Genomic DNA, 13,564 nt, shown 5'->3' on the forward strand with positions numbered 1-13,564 from the left:
TTTGGCTATGAACTGCATTGTGGCTACTGCAATTGCTGCCCTGGTAGCGGTTAGGAGACAGAAACACAGAAATCAGAAAAAAAGGGGAAAAAAAGAAAAATTACAGCTATTCCATGACTGAGGTGACCTCACTGTCTGAACCACTGAGAAATTCTGCGGCACATTCAAACCTGACAACTCTGTCCATGGCAATGTGTTGAAACTACATGATCTCTGAGGTCCCTTCCAACCTGAGCTGCTCCGTGATTCTACAATTCTATCATTTGTATGTTTTCTTTGTTCCTTCCTGTAAAAAGACCTTAACGTGTGTACAAACACAAACTAAACCTTAAACCTGTACACAGGTCTTGGAAGAATTATTGAAGCCTGCAATGCATAGCAAACCCCAAAACCAATTAGAACTTAAACTATACTTTTTAACAAGCTTCAAGTTTGGATGATTTTCTCATCTTTATAAAGGAACTCAACTGCAACAAGCTAGTCCTATCCATGAAATTTGCTGAAACTACTTGAATCCTGACTAAATTATAGTGTGTATGCACATAGTCAACATGTTTAATGCATTTGCTTACAAGTAAAATACAGTCAGCATAGAAGAAGCAACATTTGTCCTAAGGGATTTGAGTACAACTATCACTTCAGGCACTCTCTTGAATTACTATTCTCAGCTTCAAAATGTGAAACATTATTCATTCAGTCTTTTTGTTCTTTTCAGGTTTAGCAGAGACTATAATGATATCAATGCACGCTAAAATTCTATAATGTTTCTAAAACAAGAGCACATTCCAGGATTCTTTAGATTTTCATCTTTCATCTTGTAATATTTCTACTGCAAACAGAATCCTCAGTCATCATAACGAGAAAAATTAATGGTAATGAGAGAAATACTGAGGTGCTTTAATCTAATTCCAATTTGCTAGCCACCTTTTTCCACTTAAAATACACCAGTCCTTGTAAGAAAAGGCAACATCTAAGTTGGACCAGTGACATCAATACGTGAAGTGAGAAACATGTTGAACAGTCTAGAATGAATGTACTTTTCCATAACAACCTATTTTTTCTGAGTGCTGTCAAATGCAAAACCATCCTTCTTAAGCAAGCAATGTTACAGGAAGTACTAAAACAAGAAGTAATTCTAAATTTTAAAAGTTACAGCTTTGTTTAAGAAATCCTACAGGTATTAATGCTGTTTTTCAGAGTTTCTGTAATGGGTTACAGAAATTATTATCCTTATGAGATGTTAGCCAAACTGTTTACAATACAAAACTATTGTTTTGAGAACACACCTACAAAAACAAAACTGCTAAAAATGTGCACAGAAATCAAAGCAAAGCACATATTATTACTGTACAAATACTTAAATAACTGATTTTCTCATCTAATGAAGAAAAAAAAATTATGTTTATAGCAAGTAATATTATGTCGAGTTCAAATATGTAAACAACAGCAAAACCTTTCCTTTCTCCTGGAAAGGGCTTCTAAATGCCAGTCTCAAAAAACGCAAATTTTTCCTGACACTACAAATCCTAACTTAGAAACTAATTACGCTAGTTATACTAATCAGAAAAAAATTAACTTGCTGAAAAAGAAAGTTAATAGAAACAACAGAGAAACAAGCTTTTGATAATGCTGGTATTTCAAGGTTTTTGACAGTAGAATAGGTATTATTTAGAGTTTTTAATTTGGACTATTTTGCATTAATGCTTTATGTAGAAAAATAGCCAAATACATCCTTCCCTTGTTACCTTTCATAATCTGAAAGGGTATAACAACATAAGATCCGTGAGGTTCATAATTCAAACAGAAGACAGGTACGTGCTCAAAATTATAAAGATGGCACTAAAGATTTTATATCATTTTTGCAAAGTTTTTTTTAAATACCGCACTATTTCCTAACTTCATATTTCCACTTACTCAAAGTCTGGTCAGTTACCAGAAATGCAGATTATCTCAAGTTGCTACACATCTAAGACGACAATGAAAGTAGAAAACCACTTCCAAAACATGCAAGCTCCTGTTCATGAGGTTTTAACACATTATGACTAAGCTATTAGTCTAAAAGCCAGTAGAACGCTGCTTGGTGAAATCTGCCACAAGGAGGAAGAATTAAAAGATAACAAAGCATTTCCCCTCCTATGAATAATACTTCAGTTCATAGAACTCCTAAAAATTTGTCACCTATCTTGCTTTAAATGCACGAGACAGTATTTCAAGGAGATGGACCACGACTTGGTGGAGACTGTCATGCTAAGATTTCTTCTTTTGTCCAAAGAAAAAAAATCCAGGGAGACAAAACCACCTACATTCCTTTCTGATGTTTCTGGAATGTAAAGTTTGATGCTCAAACTTATTTCTAGTACCACGTAACTGAGGACAGTTAGTTCTCCTCAGAAAGTACAGCAGACAAAATGCTTTGTGAACACACTGCAAGACGAAGAAATGGAATTTTCTGTAGTGGTAGCTACAAAAAGCTTCAACTGCTTGGATATATTGAAAAGCTTCAACTGCTTGGATATATTGATGCACCAATCAAGATCATTCAATTGGAGTTCCTATCACATCAGCCTCAGGGATTTTTCCTTGTTTCTCTGATCATCTATTGAAAAACGCCAACAACATCCATGAAGAGGTTTATCATTAGTATAAAGGTATTGAACCACTGAGATAGTTTTCCGATGCAAAACTAATGAAGATGTAAATAAGCATGTTATACTGATAAGCAGTTATGTCAATGCAGTCATAACAGTTACAGGCACTGCACTATCTCTACTTTAAAATTCCCTTCATTTTTGCTTTGGTTACTCTGTTTCTCCAATCTCAATACCCATCTCAACTCCCCATACAGTATCTCTGCAGAACTAAATATAGACATTTTCTCCCTGCAGTATTTTGAGAAACAAAGGAAATGAAGGAATGAGAAATAAAAACCACGTGCACATCTCCAATAGACATGCATCATGCATAGGGCAAAAGAACAACAATAAAATGCGTGAGGAGGAGATGGGAAGAAATCTGAAGTTGTACTGTACCACGCTTTATCACAGAAGTAATGGACTAACTTCTCAACTCCTTGCCAATGGCATAATGGGAAAGCAGAGACAAGAAAAAGACAAGGACAATGATGTCAGAGGACCAAGACAAAACATTGAGCAATTGCCATGACAGAACTGCAACTTTTCATCATTTAAATTGCAATTAGCATATCCCACATTTGTTTTTCACCCATCTTCCAGAAATAAAGACAGCAATAGTGTTTAAGTAATGCAGCACAAACCATGTTTACAGCAAAATCCACATGGAATACCTCTGCTCTTTTAACTTCAAGTCTTCAGCACATTTAATCTCTTACACCTCAAATACCCTTCAGAATATTAACCAGCATTTGTGTATGATTATAAGCACATACATCAAAAATACCTGCATCCAAACACATATATGCTAGATACCTAACAATAAACAACATTATAAGTTAAACTGCATTACATATTGCAACCTTGTTGACTGCATCCATCTTCCTTGCAACTCACTCATGAGTCTGAAGAGACTCCAAACTAACGTGTCTTCTTTTTGGAAAAGGAGCAGGGAGGAACACAAACTCCATCACGTATATGCTTCATTTTCTGACATCACATCTCTTTGCCATTGCACAGGATAAGCTGTCATTTCACACACCTCCATTTGAAAATGCAGCCTTGCTGGAAGGCTACATGGAAAAGCTGTCACTTTCTATGATCAAGATTTCACACCTTAAATCTGTAGCATTTGTTAATATTTTGATTTTTTTCCCCTTTCTTTTTCTTCTAGTTAGCTGTATTAAACCTGTGTTCCAGCATCATAAAATAGCATTTGGTAGGTTGGAGTATGACATCAGACTATGAGATATAACAGACCGAATCTCTCCCCTTTCTTCAGACCATCATTCACCACTGTGTGAGGGAACAAAATAATAATATGGCATAGCATGGACTCTTCTGCATAGTGCATGTATAAACAGAACTTTCTAAAGAAAGAATTGCTGAAAATAATGCAGTACATCAAGGCAGGCTTTTTGTCCACAAATTCAGATATATGGGCAACTAACAGAAAAGTACGGCCATGTAACTGCACACTGTATGTATTTAGTTGCGTTGTGAGAGCACAAAGGGCAATAATGTCTTTCCAGGACATTTGTAATAATTCATCACTCTTAGAACTTCCAAGTTAATTTTCTGAAGCAAATTTGTTCTGTTAATATGAAGACATCGCAAGAACCTAAATTGGTCAGGAAATTCATGTATTTATCGTGGAAATTCTGCTAGAACTACTTTCGTTACCTTTATTTGTAATTCTTATATACAAAAGCTCTAAATACTTTTCCCATGAAGTGCTTAGAAAACAAATGTAGACAACTGCAGAGCTTCAGGTGAGCAAAAGAACAGCTTTCATCTCTATTCTGAAAGGAAAATGTAGATAGGTGCTGAGATACACTGGTATTACATTCTTATATTGTAACAATTTATAGTTGGCTTATTGAAAATGTAGTATTTCTAGAGATGCATTGTTAAAACTCCAGGATACAAATAGGAAAGTTTTGAATGGCATTGGAGAAAGTTTGCTATGTCATCAAATTATATCCTATATACATAATACACGAATCAAGTTCAGCACACCTGAGTTACTGGAATAACAAAACCAGTTTCATTCTTAAAAAGAAATCCACACACTACTGGGAAAGTGTTTATGAAATATGGAATGCTGAATCGTCTCCAAGGCTGCTGAAGCAACAAAATACTACAAAAACTCTTCTCCTTTGAAGTACAAAACATGCACATAATTCCAAAGCATGGAAAAAAATAAATAAATAACAACCCCTCGAATGGATGGATCTTAGGGCAAATTGGGCTGCAAGCACACCAACCTTGAAATCAGTGCTTACAGAAGAAGCATATGCACAAAAGTATTATAATATTTGACAGCAGGGGCACATGTGATCAGCAGAGACTGCTCACAAGCGGTGTCCCACAGGGGTCAGCCTTGGGACTGGTGTTCTTCAACACCTTCATCAATGACACAGACAATGGCATCGAGTGCACCCTCAGCAAGTTTGCAGATGACACCGAGCTGAGTGGTGCAGCCGATACATTAGAAGGAAGGAAGGGAAGCCAGAGGAACCTGGACAGGCTGGAGAAGTGGGCTTATGAAAGCCTAATGAGGTTCAAGAAAGCCAAGAGCAGGGTGCTTGAGTCAGGGCAATCCCAGGTATTTATACAAACGGGGGGAAGATCTCCTTGAGAGCAGCACTGCAGAGAAGGACTTGGGGTCCTGGTGGATGAGAAGCTGGACACAAGCCAGCAGTGTGCACCTGCAGCCCGGAAGGCCAACTGTGTTCTAGGCTGCATTAAAAAGGGGTGGCCAGCAGGGAGAGGGAGGTGATTGTCCCCCTCTACTCGGCTCTCGTGAGTCCCCATCTGCAGTGCTGTGTCCAGGCCTGGGGCCCCCAGTACAGGAAGGACGTGGAGCTCTTGGAGCGGGGCCAGAGGAGGGCACTGAGATGATCAGAGGGCTGGAGCAGCTCTCCTATGAGAAAAGGCCTGTTTAGCTTGAAGAAGAGAAGGCTCTGGGAAGACCTCATTATGGCCTTCCAGTACTTGAAGGGAGCGTATAAACAGAAGGGGAAACGGCTGTTTATGAGGATGGATAGTGATAGCACCAGGGGGAATAGTTTTAAACTGAGACAGGGGAGGTTTAGGTTAGATATTAGGAGGAAGTTTTTCCACATAGAGGGTGGGGACGCATTGGAATAGCTTGCCCAAGGAGGTTGTGGATGCCCCATTCAAGGCTAGACTGGATGTGGCTCTGGGAAGCCCCTGGTCTGGTGGCTGACGACCCTGCACAAACTAGATGATCGTTGTGGTCCTTTTCAACCCAGGCCATTCTATGATTCTATAATTAGCAGTCCAGCAGCCATAAAATTAAGTAAAATTATATCAAACAACTATATATGACTGGTTTACAGACTTACATTCTTGATCTACAGTGTTTCTAAGTAGTTATCATCTATCCATAACACTGCAAATACTTGCATCATTCACAAGTGCAGACGCTGTCTTAGGTTTGGGATCCTGAATCTCACAGTGGTTGAGATTGGCAGGGCCCTCTGGATGCTGGCCCAACTCTGGCTCCAGCAGGGACCTCCAGAGCAGGGTGCCCAGGGATACATCCAGGAGCCTTCTGAAGACCACCAAGGAGAAGCCTGTGCCAGTGCTCCACTACCAGTACAATAAGGAAGTGCTTCCTGATGTTTGGACAGAACCTCCCACATTCCAGTGTTCAAGTTTGTGCATAATCTATGCAAAAGGCTAAATTCCAATTATCTCTGGATGAAAAACAATGCCAAAACACTCCTTTGTGTTCCCATCACCATCTCAATATTATTGCAAAAGAACTGCTTTTTTTTTTTCTTCTCAGTGGTGATACCCAGCTCATCTCTTGCCTCAATTTCCTCCCTTTGGCATTCCTTACTAAAAGACAGAAGACCTAAAATCTGTCTGAACCAAAAGGAAACCTAGTATGGAGGATCCATCACTAGCAAAGATGCTAGTGATAACTCCAGTAACTATTCATTTATAGAATCTAATGTGTAGGATGTATACTTGAAATCCAACCAGCTTTAGTAATGGAAGTTCACTGTGGAATCCTTGAATAGGAGGCTGCTGCAGTGGGTGGAAAAAAAGCAGGAGCTCAGAACCGCTAAGAAAGTAGAAAAATGACATGACACAGAGGTGCGTATCTGGGAGCTCAGTTACTGCTGTCAATTCTGGCTCTATGATTATTAAGTTCCAAAACTGTGGTATGTATATGCTTCTCAGATTTAAGACCAATCTTTTCAAACTTCAATTCCCTGCTGATATGGCAGCACACAAGCCATGATGTGCTACTGTTAACCTCTAGCCAGAAACAGAACACGTGATGATCAGCGTTGGGAGCTCTACATTCACTACATTTACACACAGGCAAACACACAAACAAAGCATAACCTTCTATTGCAAAGAGAATAGCCTATGGAACAGGAAGTGCATTCCTGGTGAGTTGATTAAATGAATCTTGTCACAAACGTCAAGAGAGTATTTGAAATACAATTTGAGATATCTTACAAGATTTTCTTTTCTTACAGTTGAAATAATTGTCAGGATTATTTCAAACTGAAATAAATGCAAGCTTACTCTTCAGATCTCCACCAGCCCTGGAAATCTTACTTTTTCCAAAATTATACTGCATTTCCCATCCAAATACACTCTTGGACATTGCTAAACAAACACTGTAATTTTCAAATTACAGTGAATTTAAAAAATATAACTTTGCTTTATTAACTAGTTATATTTCTTTGAACAATTATCTGTATACAATGCAATCCAAAGCACAAAATAAGACTTACCATTTCTCTACATCTACGTAAGTGCATATTTTTAAAATCAGCAATTGTCTTTGTTTTGCAGATCCAAGCCAAGAGAACAAAAGCATCTTATATCAGCCCACACTTTAGCTAGCACAAAAGCAACGTTAGCAAATCATGCAAGTCTTGCAACAGCCACTTCAATGTATTAGAAGTATTTTTACAAGAAACACTAGGAGAAAAAAAATACTAGTTTCGGGAAAGCCATTCTGAAAAGTTAAGAAAAATTATTGTGAGAGGCAATGACAACTACACTGTCACCAATATCTTTTTATGTACATCCACAACATATTCATGTAAATACATCCACATACGCATACATGCAGACTTATGAGCAAACAGAACAAATGCAAATGGGATAGTATATTACGGCCATGAAAAACAAAGGGAAAATGCAGCAAGCAAGATTTATGTTAAGACAAGACTGGAAACATGGGACTACTCCGGTTTGCCTGAAGATCTGCTGAAGTGGATCAGCATTCAGTAACCGTTACAAAGCTCTAAGTTGTAGCTGCTGATACGCTGGCTGAAGGAAGCATTTTGGTTAGCCACAGACTGTTGTGTATGCCTGTAAATCTGCCTGAGAAAGGAGGATACTACAAGATGAACAGTGCGTGCAAAGGGAAGCTTCTACTGGAACACGGTGAGGGAGATGAGTGAGAAGTACAGACTCACTCTGTCTGCGGTGCGGTGGAACAGTCCGAGGGATGCCCTGGAATGAGCCCTGCCAGGGAGAGAAGGAGGGAGCAGAATACCCACCCTGTGCAGAAAGAGAGAGGGGGAGAAGTATAATAAAAAAAGAGAACAGGGAAAAACAAGACACCAAAAAGCCACACCATTCTTTTCCGTTTTCCCCCAGAAAGGCATCAATATATTTACGAATTTTTCTACTTTGTTGAGGTAAATGTGAGATTCTACTGAAGTCCACAGGACGTGATGGCATTGTGACACCCTAACCTAGCCAGAACTCTTATAATACACCTCCATTTTTATTCATTATGTATGCACACAAATCTGTTAAAGTTGGTTGGTTTTTTTTTCCAGGAAGAAATACAGTAGCTGAACTTTTCAAGTTGAAAATGCATGTTGAAATTTTTATTTTTACAGGTTTCAATATGTTTCTTAAATGCCTTACCAATTAGTACACTGGCTAACAACACTGATCCTCTAGAAAACCAAACAATTTGTAATTAAAAAGACTTTATCAGAAAAAAATGCCCAATAAATCCCAATGCTTTTGAGCCCATCTTTTGATAGCATTATTGATTGTGAAAGAGGAGGCATGACACTGACCTGCTTGCCTTGCACTTTGCTTTAGGAGCTTGAGCCCCCTACTACAGGATCAGAAAACTGTGACTGTGTATGTTGATTACTTGCAGTTTTGCCTATCAGATGTTTCAGATCATCACAGAATTGACAAGAGGAAAAAGTAACTTTATGTGTATATTTTTCTCTCTACCCATGCCTTTAAAAGATGCCTATCCAAGTTGCCCTCTCAAATTGGATACTCTTGATGTTCCATTCCAGCAAGTCAGCTTTAAGTCTTTACAGCCCCTTCACTGTTTACCAGTGGAAAATCTGTTACCAAGGGTTCTGGAACACTGCTTCCAAGAGTAAGACCTTTCCTTGCTTCCAGCTACCAGTAACCAGCAGACAGCAACAGCAACCATTTGCAGCTATTTCTTCAGATAGCAGGAATTTCATATCTAAACAAACATCTCTATCAAAAGAACCAGAAAAATGGTTTGCCCCTCCCCTCTAGTTTCTCTGCTAGCCTGTTGCACATCTCACTGCCATGGTTGAGAAATAGTATTTTATTTCCATGATTCTTTTCAAAGTTTATTAAGTACCATATGATTTCTACAAATAAACAGTCTGTTTTTTTTTTTTATCCTAGTGCAAGTTTAAACATTTCCCTGACCCACCACTTTTCTACATCTAGTTAGACTTCATACATCATTATTCCAAGTTTCGTTACTGTTAAGATGTAACTTAACATATCCTTCTAAATCAAGTCATGGAACTTGCCAGGTAGAATACTCTTAAACTAGAACAGAAAACAAAGAAAAAAGTAGTGAAGACTCCTTCATTCTTCTTCAGAAGAAGAGTTGTATCAATTACTTAAGAGAAATCACCAGGAAAAAGTTCACTGTCATCTGATAAACTCTAGATGGAGATACTGATTACTTCACATGTCCTCACAGTCTGCTCTCAGTAGCCATTAGAGTTCACACAACTTTTAGACTACTGCATGAAAGAACGCTCCTAGCTTTAGCAGTATGACAAAACAACATAAGATAATGCACCAAGACTAGTATTAAAAAACAAATATTCCTAGGCACAGGACAAATTGATCCCTGACTGATGAGACATGAAGAAAAGCTTTGGATATCTGCAGCACTGTACAAAACACCACATTTTTCAGGCCATCTGTATACAGTTTGCTCACATTGCATCCTACATTATGTCAGCATGGAGGAACAATAGAAAATGACTTCCATTCTCTAAATATAGTCCAGGCTCCAGACAGTAAGAAGGCCAGTTTCACCGGTTTCATCTTGTAGAGAACTGTTCAGGTTGGTAACGTGGTTTTCTGCTGTTGTTGGTTTGTTTGTTTTTTGATTGCTTAGTTTTTGTTTTGTTGTATTTTTTTTTTTCCTCGCCAGACTTCTTTAATATTTTAATGTATTAAATTAGGAAGAGTGGCTAAAGTTTTATACCCTCTTCCTTCCTCTCTCTAAAATGAGAGATTAAGAGCAAGCAAGCTGAGCTACTTAATAGCTATGATACTATTGTAAAAGTGAAGAAATATTTAGATGCCTTGATACATTTCAGTACCTTTTAGGCATCCATATTAACACTTCAAAGAACAGCCCTAAATCCAGTCTGCTCAGTAATTATTCGTGGTATTTAATCATTGTTGGTTGACTGAAGTAAATGGAGAATGGGCAATTAACTTGTTTCAGTATCTTGCCTGCTAGACTGAACTGCTCTCCAGGCATGGCTCAGTTCCCCTCTCAGAAATGCCAAGGAACATCTTATAAGTTGAGAAGCAGACCTAGTTATCACTCTGGCAGCAGACTTCAAAGTTCACATTGCTCCATACGGACAAGTCTCAAACAAAAGCTGAATTTCTCCTTCGTAAAAATCAAAAGCATTGCCTAATTGTACATCAAAAGAAAGTAATTAAAAATCAACATCAATGGAATCAAATAGGGAACAGGAAATACAGTACTGGAGATTTGTTAATGTATTATAACTTGCGTTGATTTTACAAGTGATAAATATTACACTGATCCTCTACATAAATTACATTAAGAGATAGCTATCTGACATTAAGTCTGACTTAGGAAAAGATGGCTTTTCTTTTAATAGTGTACAAGACTCCAGCAAAGAAATTTACAAAGCTTTTTCTTTTTTTCAAAAAGCCTCATACTCATCTCCCTCTATTCGCCAAATACACAATGGATTTTTCTCGGATGCCCAAGAAAAATAAGCATATACACACTAATAAGTATGTCTCTTCAGATTATAGAACATACTTAACGTACGCAGAAAACTGCAGTTTCTTAATAAATAGCTTAGTTATCAGAAAGTCTCTAAAACCAACAAGCAAGCAATAGCAGAATTAAAAGATGAGAATATTACTTACCTACGTTTTTATTTTAAAAAATAAACTTAAAGATGTTTGGATTTTTCAAGGTTCTGCAGCTGTGATACAAGTCTTCCCACCTGCACCTCAATGCCAGGCAGAAGCCTCAACAGATCCTCCCCCCTCAGCTATTATGTGCATCAAGGCACTGAACTTGAATCCCATTCCTCTCATTCCCCAGATATTGAAACAGTGAAACAGCAGAAAAACAAAAACCCACAAACAAACAAACAAAAACAGTAAAAGCATCCTATAAGAAAAGTAGAAAAGTGACTCAGAGTGTTAACTATCCACCAAAACAAAGTCCACACAAACCAGAACAAGATGAACGGCTTCCATAGATCCTGACAAATTGTACCATTGTTGCTAAAAGCTTTGTGAAGTTTTATACCAAAATGCACTGGGAAACTTGTTTGTTGTTGTTGTTCTTAAATTTTAGTAAAAAATACTAAAAAAAATCCTTATAAAAATATAAAAATATCACCACCAGACTTTTCCAGTGCTATAAAGAGACTTGAACCTTGGAATAACCCATCACATGAATAAAAGGAAATGCAGCATAACCAGGAAATCAGGTCTAGGCAGCACAGGTTCATGAAAGCAGGTCCTGCTTGACCAGCCTCATCTCCTATGACCAGGTAGCCTGCCTGGTGGATGAGAGAAAGGCTGTTCACGTAGTATAACTAGACTTCAGCAAAGCCTCTGGCACTGTCTCCCACAGTATTCTCCTGGGGAACCTGACAGGCCATAGCTTAGACAGATACACTCCTTGCTGAGTAAAGAGCTGGTTGGAGGGCTGGGCCCAAAGAGTGGTGATGGATGGAGTTAAATGCAGCCAGTGACTGGTTATGAGTGGTGTGCCCCACGGGTCAGTACTGGGGTCTGGCCACTATCTTTATTGATGACCTGGATGAGGGCACTGAGCACACCCCCAGGAAGTTTGCAGATAACACCAAGTTAGGAGGAAATATTGATCTGCCTGGGGGTAGGAAGGCCCTACAGAGTCATCTGGACAAGCTGGATAGCTGGGCAGAAGCAACTGTGTGAGCATTAACAGGATCAAGTGCTGGGTCCTGCACTTTGCTCACAACAACCTCATACATTGCTACCAGGCATGAGTTCATAATGACTGACAAGTAGCAGAGAGGACAAGGATCTGGGGGTGTTAGCTGACAGCCAACTGACCATAAGCCAGCCGTGTGCCCAGGTGGCCACAAAGGCTGACAGCATCACGGCCTGTATCAGAAACAGTGCAGCCAGCACAAGCAGGGATTGTCACCCTGTACTCAGCTTTGGTGAGGCCATACCTTGAGTACTGATGTTCAGTTTTGGGCCCCTCACTGCAAGAAAGACATTGGGCCCTGGAGTGTGTCCAGGGAAGGGTCTGGAGCACAGGCATTATGAGGAGCGACTGAGGAAACTGGGACTGTTTTAGTCTGGAGACAAGGAGGCTCAGGGAAGATATCATCACTCTAGACAAGTACAAAAGGGTGTTAGCATCCTTTTCCAGGTAACTAATAATAGGATGAGAGGTAATGGCCTTATGTTGCAACAGGGGGAAGTTCAAATCGGATATTAAGAACATTCTATTCTCAGAAAAAAATGGTGATGCATTGGCACAGGCTGCCCAGGACGGTGATGGAGTCACCACCCCTGGAGGTCTTCAAGAAAAAGGTAGATATGGCACTGAGAGATACGGCTAGTGGACATGGGTTAATGGTTGGACAAGATGACCTTAATGGTCTTTTCCAAGCTTCATGATTCTATAACATGCTTCTGCCACAGCAGGAGAAGAGAAAAATTTCTAAGCTACTCCTGTGTTAGTAGTCTTAGGCTATCAGCCAAATAGTGCAACTCTTTTTCCATGGGTACACCAATATTCAAAGCTACTACTATTAAGAGAAGTTTTTCCTACTGCACAGAAAAAATGCAGGAACGATCCATATGTCTGGAGGTTTTGAGCATTAATAAGATGATTTTTGCTGTCTCACCTAGCATTACCAGTTGCCCCAGTTGTTACAAGAACACATCATAAAGAAACATACAACATGCTTTAAGCATCAGTGTAAACCAAATGTTTTTGCATCAGTTGCCTTTTGCTAGCCCAGCAGCAGGAAGATGCAAATAATTAACCCTGGCATGCAATGATAATTTTGAAAGTATAGATTAAGTTCCACATGGTAGTTTTTCACTAAACAAAAATCATCCATGAGAGCTTTAACAGCCCACTTCTGGGCAAGTGCCTGCGTGTTACACACTGTAACAGTGTTACTTTAACAAAGCAAGAAGCAGATGTACAACGTAACTACATAGACCACTTACTTTCTGTGCTACCAACAAAGTGTATTAGTAATACTGCCAGGGCTGCTCTGAAAGTATTATCTCCTATTTCATTATAGTGGCCCATGAAATCACAGGCAGTAGAGGTTGAACCTTCCTGATAATATTCTGTTACATATTGTTGTTTTGCAGCTGATGGC

The 13,564-nt window shown here is 39.0% G+C and overlaps 1 protein-coding gene across 4 annotated transcripts in view; it reads right to left on the reverse strand.

Annotated features, from left to right (window-relative positions):
* Nucleotides 1-13,564, reverse strand: part of CCSER2 (coiled-coil serine rich protein 2) — a 71,622-nt gene that overhangs the window by 6,923 nt on the left and 51,135 nt on the right. Inside the window, exon 10 of one of the 4 annotated variants that reach the window (XM_042863039.1) lies at nt 8,108-8,192. The exons of the other annotated variants lie outside the window; for them this stretch is intronic. Coding sequence (XP_042718973.1) covers nt 8,108-8,192 — 85 coding nt within the window. The remainder of the gene's footprint in view (nt 1-8,107; nt 8,193-13,564) is intronic. 4 annotated transcript variants of the gene reach the window in all.

This window comes from Lagopus leucura, unplaced genomic scaffold, assembly GCF_019238085.1.
Source record: "Lagopus leucura isolate 7727_CA_CO unplaced genomic scaffold, USGS_WTPT01 Super-Scaffold_739, whole genome shotgun sequence".
Classification (NCBI taxonomy): Eukaryota; Metazoa; Chordata; class Aves; order Galliformes; family Phasianidae; genus Lagopus; species Lagopus leucura.